The 17652-nt window shown below is 33.5% G+C and overlaps 1 protein-coding gene across 11 annotated transcripts in view; it reads right to left on the bottom strand.

Moving 5' to 3' along the window:
• The window catches only part of Ubr2 (ubiquitin protein ligase E3 component n-recognin 2), a 135506-nt gene that overhangs the window by 50570 nt on the left and 67284 nt on the right, over window positions 1–17652 (bottom strand). For 8 of the 11 annotated variants that reach the window (XR_007348458.1, XM_015487732.2, XM_015487731.2 and 5 more), the window contains 11 exons: window positions 14493–14656; window positions 14306–14405; window positions 12056–12184; window positions 10572–10755; window positions 8137–8198; window positions 7369–7479; window positions 6610–6675; window positions 4951–5073; window positions 4755–4818; window positions 3697–3821; window positions 1515–1567 (listed from right to left, as the gene is read on the bottom strand). Coding sequence is in view for 8 of the 11 variants with exons in the window: in XM_015487732.2 (XP_015343218.1) it covers window positions 1515–1567; window positions 3697–3821; window positions 4755–4818; window positions 4951–5073; window positions 6610–6675; window positions 7369–7479; window positions 8137–8198; window positions 10572–10755; window positions 12056–12184; window positions 14306–14405; window positions 14493–14656 (1181 nt within the window). In the remaining 3 variants the exon portion in view is untranslated. Of the gene's footprint in view, window positions 1–1514; window positions 1568–3696; window positions 3822–4753; window positions 4819–4950; window positions 5074–6609; window positions 6676–7368; window positions 7480–7748; window positions 7900–8136; window positions 8199–10571; window positions 10756–12055; window positions 12185–14305; window positions 14406–14492; window positions 14657–14809; window positions 14954–17652 lie in introns of those variants that run through there. The other 3 variants (XR_007348459.1, XM_048805323.1, XR_007348460.1) reach the window with 3 other exon arrangements.

Below are 17652 nucleotides of genomic sequence, written 5' to 3'. Positions count from 1 at the left end.
AAAGATATTTAAAACACTTGTGAGAAACACCACCAAAGTTAAAAAAATAAAAAATGAAGTGATGGGGACAAAGTACTTGCAATGTATTTAATAGAGTAAGAATCAATATCTCTAATATATAAAAATAATTATGGAACAATAAGATGGGGATGAACTACTGCAAAGAAAAATGTACACAAGCATGACTAATTATAAATGGTCAATAAACACATGAAAAGATGTTTAGCCTTATTGGTAGAACAATGCCTATTAAAATAAAGTAACACCTACCTAATGTGTATAAATTAAAGTGAACAAGGCTAGGGGTATAGGTCAGTGGTAGAGAGCATATATTGAAGTCATAGTTTCAACCTCCAGAACCACTTTTAAAAAAAAGGTAAAAAAGAATACATATATTAAAATATTAAAGCCTTGACAAAGTTCTAGGAAACTCTCTTCCACTGTTAGAACTGGGAGTAGAAATTGACAACATCTTGAGGAAGGCAATTTGGAGGTTATGTATTAAAATACATATGCTTTCTTTTGATTCTGCAGTTCCTCAAAGAAATACTTTTATACACCAATGACATGTACTACTGCTCAGTACTTTGTTCATAATAAAGAACATCAAATATCCATCAACAAGGGAGAGGTTAAATACATTATAGTACGTAACTATAAAGAAGTGAATCCATTTTTTTAAAGTATGTATATTCCTAGCCATTGACACATACATACAGATACAAATGTTATGAATATAGAGAAAAACTTAGAGGAATATATAATGTAGTAGAAATCACCTAAGTGGTTGGATTATGGTGATACTTTTTTCTTCCTACCTTTACCTTTCTGTATTTCTCTAAAAGCATGTATTGCCTTTATAATCAATAAAAATAAAGACACTGCAGGGGCTGAGGTTGTAGCTCAGCGGTAAAGTGCTTGCCTAGTATGTGTGAGGCACTGGGTTCGATCCTCAATACACACAAAAATAAAAAAATAAGATAATAAAGGTATTGTATCCATCTACAATTAAAAATATTAAAAACAAACAAAGATACAGCAGTTGGAGTGGGAAATAGAAAAAAAAAAAAGCAAGACTAAGAATCTGCCTCAATAACTTCAAGAGGATAAACTAGTTTATTCAATGGGGTACATACTAGACAATGGAGAAGGAAGCATTCAGGGCTATCTCATAACTTATGGGGCACATTTAAATGCAAACAAAGAAAGCAATTTTAAGAAATTACAATGTATTCACTTTGATCACAAGTCAAGACCACTGGTCAGGTTAATTATTATTTGAAACTATTAGCTATGGTTCCTTCTGAATGCTATGAAAAATCCTCATAATGTTACTTTATATTGCTGAGTGCAGTACTAGATCATAAAAGTGAGATGTTCAGCTCAGAATTATAACATGAAAATGTCACTCTGAAAGCAACAAATTCATCCTCAGTTTCATCAAAGGAAACACTCTAAGAAAAATTACTATTAAAAAAACCCATAAAATGTGAAATAACAGGAAAGATACTCACTTGAAATGGGCAACTGCTTCAATTACGCTCTCCATGCCAGTCTCCTTGTTTTCCTAAAGGTACAGAAACAAGTAAATGTGCTTCATGTTAATAACAACTGATATAAATTTGAGCATGATGCTTTATCTCCATAACCCTTATGGCAACCCTATGAATGGATATATTATTATTCCTATTTTCAAAGATGAAGATATATACATTTAGACTTTTTGCAAGCTGATGTTCAAAGTTATATAATTTCAAAAAATATCACTACCATATGGGACCAAGGTAGTAGCTTTCAAAAGGAATTAAATAAAAATTCAAAATGTGTAAAACATTTAAAAAGAATTTGGGTAAAATATAATATTTTGTGAAATAGTTATATTAATTTCTTATCTATTTTCAGTGAAATAGCACCTCCATTTCAACAGAAATTCTGTAAGTAAGGAAATCTGTCGTCAAAATGTCTGAGAAATATAGTTGCTGTCACTTGTACAAAGAATTTGTATCACTCTAAAAATGTGGTTTTAGGGATGGGAATTATAGCTCAGTGGTAGAGAGCTTGCCTAGCATGCACAAGGCCCTGGGTTAGATCCCTAGCACTGAAAGAAGAAAAAAAAAAAGCTGCTTTAAATTTATTCTTCTTTAGCGTGTAGGTTAAATTATGTAACAACCCAAGATTGATTTTCTGCATTAAAAAGTACAAATAATTTTTATCCTGACTAGATATACAGTGATAAGAAATTACTAAGTACTGTTGGTTTCTAAAATGTGATGATGATACATATAAACTTTTAAAAAGAGTTCTAAACTCTCTTAGATCAAAGCTTCTCAATCTTGGCACACTGACATTTAAAACAGATGATTCTTTTCTATAGTACTGTGTACTGTAGGATGTGTAGTGGCATCCCTGGCCTCTAACCATTATACACTAATAGCACCCTGTAACCTGTACTGAGTGGAGACACTGCTAAATGTCTCCTCCATAGGAGGCAAAAACATCCCTGGTTGAGAATTACTGTGTTAGGTATATAAAGTCCTACTTACAGATGATGGTAAACTTAGCATTCTATACAAAATAATCCAATGGGGCACAGAGGTTAATAATTGAGGTATAGATGACAGAAGGTTGGCCAACTGTCAAAAGCCAATGATGGGTTTATTATGTTTTCTATTTCTGCACAAGTTTGAAATGTTTCATACTAAAAAGTTTGAAAAAAGTATTATTATGTAACAAAGATTGAAAGCTCAGAAGAATAAATGTTAAGGTTGAAAGTTTTGATTAATTCCAAATTTGGGAAAATATCTTGAAAAACTTCAATGAAAATCAAGTTCCTTCCCAACTATTAGAGTTGAGTTTCTGAAAAGCTCTATGGCTGAAAAATAGGTAGCTGAGGAACTTATGGTCCTGGGAGGAAAAGAGTTACAATTCAACCTATAAATATTTTTGTGATTATTACTTCACTTTCACTAAAATGAAAAAAAAATGGCTCTTTATTAAGAAAGAGAAGCCAAGTGTGATGGCAGATGCCTGTAATCCTTACTGAGGAGGCTGAGGCAAGAGGATTGAAAGTTTGAAGTCAGTCTGGGCAACTTAGCAAGACCCTGTCTCAAAATAAAATATAAAAAGGGTTGGCTAGTATAGCTCAGTGGTAGAGCCCTTGCCTAGCATGTATGAGATCCTGAGTTCAATCCCAGCACTGATAGGAAAAAAAAAAAAAGAAAGAAAAAGAAAAAGAAAGAAAGAAAAGAAAAAAAGGAGAATTTCTGGATGCCTGAGAAGGAAAATGCTCTGGAAAAATGTAGTCTATCAACACACGTGGGTAGGTATTTCTCATTCCCAACTTCAATATACTACATTACAAAGTATTATTTATAGTCATGGCAATTCTGTATTAAAGATATAACCTCTCTCTAATGGATACTAAAATTCATTTCAGGACCAGCTTTTTTTTCAGCATCCTTACATCTTTCAAGGTCTTATTGTAAAAGACTCTATTCTTGTTTGGCTTTCTACAACTAGTCCCTAGTACTCTTGTCTTCTAATTACTTATAGTAAGAGTAACTGGAACTACACATATCCTAGAAGTGTAGTTTTTACAATTATGGGAAAGGTATACAGGAGTAAATCTATACATAATAAAACTGTAAGGAAGGAAAAGCTTATTATATTTTCCTTTTTAAAAATATAGGTACTTACATCTTCAGGTAAAGATTTTACCAATTCACTATGAGCCATAGGTTTGATGCTCAACTGATGGATAATCTCCCGCTTAATTTCATCTGTAGTATTAACCTGTCCAACCCCAGGACTAAATCTTTCTCCTGTCAAAAAGGAAAAGGTATATATTATACATACATACACACACACACACACTTAACAATAATTATGTGATATATACTTATATATACTTCTAATTTATGTAACAAAACACATTGCATAGTGGGAAAGAAATGACTAGTCATGGAACCAACTAGGGAAAGCGCAGCTCCTAACCGTACTTCTGAGTCTCAGACACAGCAAATGAATGCAGACTTCAGGCAGTAGAGAGAGCTCTGGTTGCTATTTTGAAGGAAGGATCAGAAAAAGAGTAGGAAGGGATACAATACAGTCAAGGGAACTGCTTTCACTGCATCCTCCTTGTGACAGTAAGGAGGGAGTCTTCTTTCTGTCTAGTAGCAAGTGAGATATCACCTTTTGAGACCTTCTTCATGCATCACCTCCCATCAATAATCTGGATTCTCTATGGACTATAAAGCATCTGGCTGAATAGCAGAAGTGACAGAAGGTTAAGGGACAAAAGAATCAGAAAGACAGGGGTGGCTGAGGACTGAAAAGACACGTAATAAGACAACTGTATCTATAGGCCATAGGTCTCCATTAATTTGGAAGTATATTTGGAGTCAAAACATATGTAGATATCACAAAACCAGGGAAACATCTAAGATATAAATTAGCAGTAAATGGCTTCTAAATGTTCTATCCCTTGCTTGCTAAATTCTCCTGTTTCCCCAAACATACAGTCTTCCAGTTTATTCTACTTCTGAAATTGTCTTTTCTCCTCTTTCTAAAGCACCACAGAACCACTACTCTCAATATTACAGTAACCAGAGGGGAGGGAGGAACAAAGGGATGTTCTAATTCCCTTCCCCTAAAACTGAGTACATATCTTCTCATAACAAAACACAGTTCAGAAATTCTGAGCTATTTTCTACCACAAAGTCCAACGTAATTTACAACAAACAATATAAACTTACCAACAAGCATTATAATGAGATACAGCATTTCTTCTATTAGAGTATTGTTCTGCTGAACAACATCCTACAAACCAGAGGAAGATAACATTCAAAGATAAGAATATGCATACTGTATTCTCTCAGAGGACTAACATATCCATGAAGAATGAAAGATGCTTCTTTAGTGATGGTTGTATCTCTTAAAACACACCCTTACCTTATGAGTAATTTCAGAACTAAATCTTTTTCCATAGTCTGGTGTACTGAAAATCTGATAAAGTTCAAAGCGGCTGAGCATTATCATCAGGAAATGATTTGGATCCATCATGGAGACACCTGTCTTTTTTGTTTGTTTGTTTAAAATAAAGGAAAAGAGGAAGGTCAAAAGGGACACTAAACATTTAGTGAAAGATATATAGGTGTGCACAAGAAAAAACAGCTTATTTGTTTACCAATTACAATAATAGATAAAAACTTACTTATCCCAAACCCTACATGTGGTAGCTGACAAATGGGAACAGGAATCTAAATTGGTAAAGCAAAACACACAGAATAAAAACCCTCCAACATCCAAACTCACACATTTGACTTTTTCAAACTTTTTTTTCTTTTAATGCTTTGAAATCATTGTGTTCCTATGAATTTGATTCAAAAGGTTTATTATCAGGGTTCACTGTCTGGACTCTGAGTTAAATGCCAATTAAGTTCCTAGAATTTAAAAATAGGCATTATATTATTATCAAGATGCCTTAAATTTTTTTGGTGTGTGTGATAAGCATTATACTGGCTGAAGAGACAGCTTTTACATATTAGTTTCAATTCTCTTTTAATTTCATTTGTAAAAATTCTAAATCAACCTAAATTTTAATTTACCTGGAACCAATAATCTTTTCTATATTTTGATTTATCTTTTTTTTTCATAATTACTATATTAATTTAGCAGTAACATGGAGCAACCACTGTGTGAACAAGCACTGTGCAAGGCAAAAGGGGCAAAAAAAAAAAAAAGAAAAAGAAAAGAAAAAAAAATGAACACAGTTGCCACAGTTTAGGGAAGATGGTGGGGATAAGTATCATGCTATGAGTTCTCACAAAAGGGATAATGAATGGTCAAGTTCTAGAAAGTCAGATAAGGACTCTTGAAGAAAGTAATAAACTAAACACTAAGACACAGTGGAAAATAACTAAGCTAGGTGAAGGGAAAAGGAGTAGGGAGAAATATAGGGACCAAAATATATAAATGTGCAAAGTTTTAAGACTTAAAGAGATAGCATGGCAAATTCAGTGATCTTCAAGGTAGTTAAGTATCTGAAGCCTTGAAAATTAAGGGGTTTAAAATTAGTTAAGTAACTAGAAAGAGGTGGTGGCACAGGAGGCTGAGGCAGGAGAGGCCTCACATGTTTGAAGCCAGCCTCAGCACTATAGTGAGGTCCTAAGCAACTTAACGAAACCCTGTCTCAAAATTTAAAAAGAGCTGGGGATGTAGCTCAATGGTTAAGCACCCTTGAGTTAAACCCCAGTAAACCACCCCTCAACCAAAAAATTAGTTAAAGACAATCAATACCCAAAGGATGGTTTTCAGTTTTCTGACTTCAGCAACTGTGTGATCTATGGAATAACTCAACAAGGTAGGGCATCTAAGACAGGAAGAAAGTAAGAAGGAAGTAAGAATAGTTATTTTGACTATGATGAACCTGAGATGTGCCCAGGAAACCTAGGTGGATATGTTCTATAGACTGGTAGTCTGAGTGTGGAGCTTTGCTGGATAGGGCTAGGCTAATTGTAAATTCAGGAGTGACTGATTACAAGTGACTGGATTCAGTGGAAATACAAGTAGTAACCAAAACCTTTAGATTCAATACTTTTAATTCATTACCTGAAGCATCACTATATCCTTGTCAAACATCTCACGTCTGCATTTCACATTATGGTAGTAATAAATCTAAAAAAAAAAAAAATTTCATTATATTGGGTAAATAGGCTTTTACTAGTACAACTATCTCCTTGTCCCTCACCCACTTATAAGCACATGGGTTTGTGTAAGTATAAGCATTGGTATGTATATGATGTGATTTCCTGAATGGTTAACATTATCTTAGTACAGATTAATTAATTAGAAATTTCCATGTGGTATCCATTCTGATTCTCATTTTGCAGTCAACTTGAGTTTCCCAACAAAATGTAAAAAGTTGTTACTTCATGAACGTTTAGAGCTTCCAAAAATATGAAAAAAAAAAAATCCATACTAAGCCTTAGTAAAGTTTAAAAAGTGAAATTTCAACTTTAGATCTCTACTGAGACCTTTTATTTTTTAATCCAATTTAATATAAATAGATGAAATTTATAATTTTATTGTTTTTTACTATTCAACTGTTCTAAAAAACATTTCAAGAGAAAAACTAATATCACTGTGATTCATTTCTATTTGTAATTTTGTTTACTGACAACCTATAAATAAATTTTCAAGAAACTTAAAATTGGTTTATCATTACAGTTATTTTTTTTAAAAATTTCATGTAGATTTAAACTTTCAATAACTAAATCCACTGAAAACTACAACCTTCATAGAGGCCAATGAATGGAATGAAAACTACACAGAATTTAAAAAAAAAAAAAGAAAAAAGAAAAAGCTTACCTGGTTTACTAGTGAGAACCCATTTCTTCTCCACATCCCAGCATGTACTTGGGCACATAAAACAAGACATCTAAGAGGGTGTTCAATCAACATTGGTGGGCTAAGTTCACTCTGCAGATTCAAAAAAAAAATCCATAGAAAGTCAATTCCAAAAAGAAACTTGTTTGACAAGAATCAAAATTTTATAAAACACAGGTTAAAATTATTTTACAGTATGTTTGGGTGACAGTTGATTCTGTGTCAACTTAACTGGGGTCTGGTACCTAGTTTATGGTCAACAATAGTCTAGATGTTGTCAAAAGTTGTTTTTTATATATGAGTAACATTTCAGTAGACTTTGAGTAAAGTAAATTACCCTCCATAATGTTGGGTAGGCCTGATCAATTCAGCTGAAAGCCTTAAAAGACCTTTAAGGTTCCTGAGGAGAAGGAATTCTCTCTCCATGATTGTCTTTGTTCTTGAGACTGCAACATTAACTCTTCTCTGGGTCCCTCCAGTCTGTCAGGTGCCTGGAGACTAGATTTGCTGGCCCTATGATCGCATGAGGCAGTTTCTTAAAATAAATCTTTCCTTAAAACACACATGCATACATGCACGCACACATTTTATGGGTTTTGTTTCTCTGGAGAACCCAGAGTTGCTGGTATTACAGGTGTGTCCCACCATGCTTGGTGAGAACCAAGATTAATAAAAGTTTGTTTCAATTTGATTTCAAATACAAGGAACATAATAAACAGGTACTTATGTTTAAATGCCAGAACCACTTACTAGAGGTAGGAGCTCTGGAAATTTATATGCCACTTCACTTTTGCTTAATAATACATGCAAACCTGCATGGAAGAACAAACAAAAGTATTTCTATTAAGTTAAAATAATTTAGGAAAAAACCCTAAATATTCACCCAACTTTATTATGTAAATTTTTTGTATATTTAGGAACCTGGATTACAACTTAAGATATAAAACAAACTATATCCAGAAATGAAGCTTTTCAATGGTTATTCTAATGAATCTCTATATTAAAAGTAGAATTAGAAGTAGCCTTAATTATATATCCCAACATACTTTGATGACATTAGAAGTAAATGTTAGATGTACAAACACAGCAAAAGCAGCTATATAACCGTCAAAACAATTTACACATGTTATGCCAACTTTAAAAATCATATTTCACTGGGTCATAGAGTTTATTCCATTTAATGACGGGTGAAAGATCCTCTGGCAAATAAAGAGAAAATGGCCTGGATTCAAGGTTTGCACTGATTTGAACATCAGAATTAGGTTCTCCAGAACTTCTAGAATCAAAGCCTTTAGTTCCTTATTTCAAGGGGCTCTTTTTGTGGCTTGACCTTAGTTAATTCTGATTATGTCCTGTTTCTGTCACTGACTAAATAGAGAATGCTCTTTACAATCCTGTCAATGTACACTGGCCACCTTCCTCATCCAGGAAGACCTGCATTACTGACCCATTCTAATAACTTGTTCTCAACAGTTATTGCTCAAGTTCTGTTAGCATACTCTCCAAGTTATTAAGGACCAGTTTTATATATGTTTCCTTAGCTCACCAATTATATTATAAGCATTCAGGACAGGGATCATCAAATACTGTGAGATGACTACTCCAAAATATTCACTGCACAAATTTCGGGAGGTAAAGACCTAGGCAGAGATTAGTACCTTTTTAGAATACTGACTTTCTTCACTGTGGATAACTATCAGTTTCAGCTTGTAACACATACAGATTTTTAAAGGAAGAAGAGATTAGTGGATGAGTTGGACAAGGGACTCACTTTCCTGTCTTTTAGTCCAGTCCTTCTCCAGAACATGCTATCAGTTGCCTATGTTGAGAACCAACAGTTTTCAGTTGCTCAATACACTTATAAAAACATAACTGGGCCCAAACAATAGGAGAAACTTTTTTGTATGATCACAAATTCACTCTAAGTAACTATCTAATGTACTATTTCAATATTCATATGTTTAAGAACAATTTCATAAGCCTCAGAATAAGTAATCTCAACTTTCTACAACTTCAATAACACACCCCCAAAACGGCTGGCATACAAAGGTCTATCAGCAGGACAATGTGATAATACTTAGAATAATGAAAAAAATGTCTTCAAAATGAAAGAGGGATCACTACTACTGACCCCATTTCGTTAAAAAGATAATGAAGAAAAACTATGAATAACTCTAGGCTCCTAAATTCCTTGAAAGACACAAAGTACCAAAACTCACACGGATAAATAGATAATCTGAATAGGCCTATAACTATTAAAGAAATTGAATCAATAATAAATAATCCTGAAAGCATAATATAGTTACACTAGTAAACTCTACCAAACATATAAGGAAGAAATAACATGATTCTTCACAATCTCTTCTAGGAAAAACAAAGAGCAAAACAAAACAAAAATTAAGTATGATCCTCTATATCACATTAAAAATTACCCACAAACATAGGGTAAATTATATATTCTGCAATGGGTAACAATATCTACTTTTTTGATAACTTCTATTTTCTGAGTTAAAATGGAACTCAAGGGTAACAATGGTGTTTGAGCAGGATAAGAATATCCAGAATCAAGAAATATGGAAGCTGTACTGAAATGAATTTGCAGAGATGAATAAGTACATATTCAAAGTCTTTGGCTGCTGCAAGATGGCAGTTTCAGATATTTTAACAATTATAAATTACTTATAAATCAATGACTGAGTTTAAAAAATCTATCACCTCAATATGATACTCATTCATAAACTTCTGTTTAAAAGGTTACCAACAATGTGTAAGAAACAGCTTAGAGGGAGAGAAAGCATAGGGTGGCCTTAGTTTAATAGCAAATGTGTAAGTGTGGATAAGTTTGATTTTTAAGAACACAAACTTTGAAGCTGGATTGAATAAACAATAAAACGTGTAGTATCTGTAGTTAAGTCTATGGTACAATGGTTATAAATATGGCCTGTGATGCCAAACAGCTTCAAAATGCCAATTATGATTCTTCTTTGCCATGTGACACTAAGTACACTCTATGCCTCTGTCTTCCCATCTGTGAAGCAACTAATATTAATACCTACCTCATGTGATCATCAAATAAACACATAAAACTCTTAGAATAATAGATATAATAGTAGGTACTCAAAAATATTAACCACCACAGAAAATTTTTAGGGTTCTTTTTTTTTTTTTTACAGGAAATGCTTTACCTGCAAGTAAGCGAGAAACTGGGAGGTGAATGCTAACTTTTTCTTGGGAAACACAGTATCTGATAGTTTCCACTGAATGTCCACAAATGCTTAGTGTGATAGGCTGTTCACCATCAGTAAAACCACCATGACACTGCATCAATACAGCAAGGCATTTCTTGTAAGCTTCAATTAACACTTTTTCCTAAAAAAAAGAGGGTTTTTCTGTAAGTTATTCAAGATTTGGTTTCTAAAACATTGAATAAGCACCTCAAATTTGATGATGATTAAGTACCTCAAATAACAGTATGGACAAAACCAAACTCAATCCTCCTCTCAAACGTGGTCTCTTCCAGTGGGCCCTGTCCCAGTGAATGATATCTCCTATCAAGGAAGCTGCTTGCAACCTAGAAGCTGTTCTAATACTCCACTTTATCTCATTCCACATTTGTCTGATATATTACCAAGCTGGCAATTTCATCTAAATATTCCTCAAAACTAGCCAAAAATCTTCTATCTTCAGAAACTCCAAGGCACAACCAACCATCTTTCTGGTCCATGCTTTAACTCTTGCCCCATCCACCCATTCTCTACAGAGTAATTTTGAAAAACATGTAAATTGGATCCTGTCACTTTTCTGCTTGAGGGTCTCCAATGGCTTCCCACTTCAATAAAAATGTAGTTCTGAACTTCCTTCCATGGCTTCCAAGTCCTGCAAAGTTAGATATTCCTGCCTGCCTCTCTGCCCTCAATCTCTCTGTTTCAATCACAGTGCTTTCTCAAAGCTCCAGGAACAACCACAGTTCTCCTCGCCACAGAATATTATAAAAAAGAACAAAGAATATTCCTAATTCGGAGGAATATTCCTAACATAGAGGAATATTCTTTATTCTTTTTAATATTTTTTTTAGCTGTGGTTGGATACAATATCTTTATTTTATTTATTTATTTTTATGTGGTGCTAAGAATCGAACCTAGTGCCCTGCACGTGCCAGGCGAGCACTCTACCGCTGAGCCACAATCCCAGCCCCTTTTTATTCTTTCTTCAGCAAAATTTACAAAGTTCAGATCTCCTTACATATATTCATATGCTCCTGATTCCCTAATTTACAAAAGTTCTTATTTGTACTTTATTGCCAAAGAAGGCTAAAGAATTTTAAAACATAGGATGAATAAACCAACAGTAAAACTTTTATTTTTGGATAAATTTATAAATTACTATTTTATATGCTCAAAGTATAGAAAGGATTATGAAAAAAAGGAAGATACAGTTATATTAGGGAAGAGAGAGAGTAGATTATTTCCTTCTCTATTTACCAAGGTTTTTCTTAAGGCTTTAAAAGTTTAACATTCTTCACTGGATTTATAGGTAGAAAGGGAATGCATGCTGTTTTGAGCTAAGCTATAAAACTACTTTCTTCAAATCTTTTCAGATTTTACTTAGGATTCTGTCTATTTCCACTCTTTCATTTTGCTCTTATCTCTCACCCCTAGAAGAAACTCACATCCAAAGCACACCAGTCTTGCATCATTGAAATGACATGTGTTAGTTTCATTTGTAGTGTAAAGGCTGCTTCCCATTCTGGTTCCATTTCAATATGTTGTCCTACTTGACGGGTGATTGGATCCATTCCCTTAAAGAAAGTAAAAGAATTTTATATGAATAAAAAACTATACCTTTTCTCTTATAAGAAAACCTAAGGAATAATGCAGAAGAAACATATTGATTATAAAATCATACAAAGTCAAAGTCTTAATGGGAAGCTTCCAGTAATATGAGAAGTGATAGCTTTTTAAATTATAGATTTTATGTAACATTCTCTAAAATACAAGGAAAAATTCTAGTAAAATATAGAATGAACCATTTTAGGGGTAATCTCTAAATCTGCTTCAGATAACAAAATACTTCATTACTTCACTGTAATAATCTTTCAAATTCCTTTTTAACTCTATCATCTATGTTAAAAAAAAAAAAAAAAAAAAAANACATGCGAGGCCCTGGGTTCAATCCTCAGCACCACATAAAAATAAATAAACAAAATAAAGGTATTGTGTACAACTGAAAAAAAAAAAGAGTACAGAGAAGCATGCCTTTGAGGTGAGAGGAACAGGTAGAGTGTGGCACAGAATAAAGGGTAAACCTTGTAGTGTTTCATTTTTTAAGTTAAGAAGTCTCAATCATGCATGAATATTGAGAAGAAAAAGACAATTCGGAGGCTAAAGGACAAAAGAAATAAAATGATAATGTCATTCACTAAGGAGAGGGAAGCGGATGAAAGCACAGCTTTAGACAGTGAGAGAAAATGAATATATATGAAAACTCTTCCTAAGTGCTGGGAGTGATGAGAGGGGTAGGAGGAGGAAACAGAGATCCCTCCTGATTGCCTCTGCTCTCTTGGTGAAGCAGAAGGCTGTAAGTCACCTCCTTAAAGCTAATATGGAAATAGTAAGAAAGCAGCCCCGAAGATGGTGAAAAAGGCTTAACGTAACTATCAAGAGAATGGAAGAATCTGACTGAGGAACACAGAGAAAACTGGCATAAAATACTAACGGTGTCATTCAGACTAAAGTTCAAAAATTCAAACTAAGTAGCAGTCTTCAAGAGTATGTGATCTTTCTTTCTAGCCATAAGGGGTTAAAAAAAAAGTAGAAGTTAAATAAAATAGGGGTTAAAAAAGTAGAAGTTAAATAAAATGGAAGTGCAGAAAAAAGAACTGAGGATACGTATGTTCAAAACATCAAGCTTTATCACCTGTGAGGTCCTGAGTTTGATCCCTAGCACCTCCAAAGTTGTTTTAATTAAAAAATTCATTAAGCTATGTACTTCAAATTTGTTTACTAAATTGTTTGTTAAGTTATGCCTTAATATATTCATCTAAAAAAGAATCCTTTGTCTCATTCCAAGTATTCAATCTCCCAATCCCAAATCAAAAGGCAAAAAATATCTCTGGACAACTTCTATTTTAAAATAACAGGTGAAAAAAGATTGAAAATGGAAACAAAAAAACAAAACCTGGGAAAATCCCATCTTCCCTCAAATGCATATTTTTAATCTAGAGTAACTTATAGACCACCAAGTAGACTTGGATATCAAGCACCAGTTCCCACATGAAAATTGTTATTTTTGGCTTTAGCACTTTAATCTAAAGAGGACACAAATTCTGCTCATGTTTGAATAACCCTTGCCAACAAATTGATCCCATAGCAGCAGGGCTGCAGGGAGTAGTTTCCAAGATTGAAGGGAAACATAAAGGGGAAAAATTCAGTAAATATATTTCCTCCTAGGATAGATCCATTTTAAAAAAAAAAAAAAAAAAAAAAGCTTTTTTTCGTTTTATATTTTTGGTGGTGCCAGTCATAGAATCCAGGGCCTCAAACATGCACATGTTCTACCACTGAGCTACATCTGTAGTTCCCTGATAGGTTTTTAAATGTTACTGAACTGATAAATATATACTAATGTTAATCAAAAGAATACCAAATACAAAAAAAGCACTAGATGCCAGAGCTTTTGCTGGACTCTTATTCACTCTACACCTCTAAGAGTCTCCAATTAGAGAGGACTTTCTTGATCCAAATTGTAGCCATTCAAATTGATCTTTTGGAAATATGCTCAAAATGAAAACAACATTAAAAAGCCACAAATAAACGAACAAACAAAAACCACAGAGAGAAAGGTGTTCAGTTCAATGAACAATAACAAAAACAAAAAAATTAAGATTAAAAAATAGAAAAAAGTGGCAATTTATACATACCTGCATGCATTTCAGTAATTCCAAAAAGGCATCAAACCCTTTTAGAAACTTCTGCCTCAGCTCATCTGACCATTCAGTTGGTTTGCTAATTAACACATACCTGAACAAGATAACAGTAGCATTGAACATATAAACATTAACATTTTACAAGTTGTTAACTGGTTTGACAATTAAAAAAAAAACTTACTTGAGATCTAAAATAAGGCTCTGAACTCTCCTAAATTTGAAGGCTTGTAAAGCAGTGTATCGTTCAAACTGAAATCTGCCCTGGGCATCTCGATGTCTCAAATGATCCATGAAAGTTTTAATAATAATGGTCATCAGATTTTCTTCTGTGATGAGCATTCGAGCCTAAAACAAAGTATATCAGAGTGCAGATAATCAAAAGCTATTTACTAGGAAGCTAAAAATGTCAGTGACATTGTGCAATTTAAACTTTTTTTCAACACAACTATAAAACATCATAAATGCATTACTGGATATTTCTAAATAACAATTACTTACTCCAATTGCCACGTGTATGGAGCAACAAATATATCAGATGCCAGAATGTTAGAAGACAGATCCAAGGCTCATTATTCAAAGATAATTCAGGGTGGGGGATCTGAACCAGGCTGCAAACTTTCCTTAACTGAGACATTTAGACACCTATAATGGTATGGTATAATTATTCTAGGATCCAGAGGTTTATGGCACAGATTTTTTAGAACTCAGTATGAAACTATATTGCCTCAATCTCCCTAGTTGAAATATATTTTTGTTTTCATTTCTATAAAAATGTATATACAAATACATATATATACACACACTCACACATAACATACTTTTGAATAAGGGATTATGTGTAAATGACATCAAATATAGCAGGTTAAAAAGTAATTTTCCTAGGTCCTGAGATCTCCCATCCAAATGCAGATACTGTTAGCAGTTTCTTGAATTCTTCTAGAGAAGGTATGTTTATATATATATATAATGTTACATATATAATTCATAACATAAAGTATACATTAGGTATATAAATATGGATGTCTAATTATCTCTCTCTCCCCGCCCAAGAATAGCATATCATAAATATTATTCTATTCTCTTCTATTCATCATATCTTAATGAATGAATGAATGAATTTTTATGGTGGTAGGGATTGAACCCAGGTCCTTGTACATGCTAAGCAAGTACTCTACCAACTGAGCTATATCCCCAGCCCTATATAATGTATTTTAGAGACTGTCCCATATCATTTCATATAAATTTCCCTCATTCTTATCTTTTTTTTTCCCTGGGGAACTATGGAATGAACCCAGGGATATTTTACCACTGAGATCATTTCTAGTCCTTTTTATTTTAAGGCAGGGTATCTTTAAGTTGCCCAGCCTGAACTTGAACTTGCAATCTTCCTGCTTCAGTTTCCCAAGTTGCTGGGATCACAGGCATGTACCATTGTGCCTGGCTCCCTCATTCTTTTTAATTATCATCAGGTATGTTTTATATCTTATTTTATTGAGCCAGGCTCTTACTGTTTCCAGATCTATGCTATTACAAAAGAAGTTGCACTAAATATCCACTGTGTATAGTTAAAAGAATATGTATAGAATAATTTCCTAAAGTAGAATTACTAAATTAGTATACATTTTGACATTATCACCAAACTGTCTCCAGAAAGAGGCTTAATAATCTATATGCCCAACTTACAATATGGACCTTACCCTTACTATAACACAACGTAACTTAAACACTGATGTTTACCATTCTGATCATGATCTTTTTCATTACAGTAAAAATGGTGATATTCAAAGTAAAATTAGACAGACTTAACTAAGGAAAATTAAAATAATCAGAATAACAGAGTATTTTCCAGTGAAGAATAAAAGTCAAGTATGAAGGGCAAAGAGTGTTAATAGGTTAAGCAAGAGGATTTTCCTTTTTATTTGTTGTATTAATTGATTTTTGAGGAAGTTAAATAAGTGTGATTCAATTCTACTGAGTTATGGGAAAATTCTGTAGAACTATCTTAGAAGACTTAGAGCAGGTCATAAAACAAGTTTGGTGAAGGGGCAACTCAACATTGTTAGAATCTAAATCTCACAATCAGGGTCCTTACTAGCATTTTTTATTTCAAACAAATGTTAAAAGAGATGGTTCAACTACTATAGTTTTAGATTAGATTCTAATTGTCTTTACCAGGTGACAAATAAAAACATTAACAGGGTGGCCCATTAGTAATGTCCCATTAAAATGGGAGTTATCCTGGCATTTCTACTCCTGAAAAGATAACTAATGAAATATATCTTCCAAAGTTAAAAACAGAAGTAAGGATTTAAAAAAAAAAAAAAAAAACAACCTTATGTGCATGGCTTCATCACTTTATGCCCAGATTGTTGCTAGCCTTTCAAGGTTTCAAGGTAATCTTTAGCACTAAATATCTAACATATCTAACATTACTATAGAGTCCTAGTACTTCTTATCACATATCGTTAAAAAAAAAAAATCACTAGTTTTGTTTTTTATTTGGGTACCAAGGATCGAATTCAGGGGCACTCAACTACTGAGCCTCACCAGCAGCCCAATTTTGTATTTTATTTAGAGACAGAGTCTCATTGAGTTGTTTAGTGCCTCAACCTTTTGCTGAGGCTGGCTTGGAACTCCTGATCCTGCTGTCTCAGTCTCCGGAGCCACTGGGATTACAGGCATGTGCCTGGCAAAAATCACGAGTTTTTATGCACAGTCCACTTTGCTTTAAAAGGCATTAGCACTACTTACTTTACAGTTTTTCTTCTTCTTCTTTTTTTTTTTTTTTTTGTAATTCATATACAATTTTACATTATAAGGCACATCACACATTTAACAGCATATTCAAAATGGGCCAAATTCTCCCTTAAGACTGAAAATCTTCACTGAACAATAACAATGGCCTATGCACACACTTTGGCAAATTAAATGCTATAGAATGTTACAGGGATAATGCTGACTGGGGGCACATTTAAGAAAATAAACTGGAACAACCATGATACTAATCACTTGAATTATAATTGGTCAGACTATTTAAAATTGAAGACTGGGTTAAATGTATGGTAATTCTGATTCAAAAGGTAACACTGCTATAAAATATTTCACTATTATCTAGGGCAAGTTATTTTTAACAAGGGTTATATATAAGAATTACTAATAGAGCTATTCCAGAAAAGCAATGCAAATACTTTCTGCTCCTAGTCAGGATGGAGTATCCTGAGGCTAACCAATAATTCTTCCAGGAATAGCGAAGGAAGGAAGGAAGGAAGGAAGGAAGGAAGGAAGGAAGGAAGGAAGGAAGGAGGGAAGGAGGGAAGGAGGGAAGGAGGGAAGGAGGGAAG

This window comes from Marmota marmota, unplaced genomic scaffold, assembly GCF_001458135.2.
Source record: "Marmota marmota marmota unplaced genomic scaffold, marMar, whole genome shotgun sequence".
Taxonomy (NCBI): domain Eukaryota; kingdom Metazoa; phylum Chordata; class Mammalia; order Rodentia; family Sciuridae; genus Marmota; species Marmota marmota.
The sequence above is the reverse complement of the archived record's forward strand: the minus strand, read 5'-3'. Positions and strand labels throughout refer to the sequence as shown.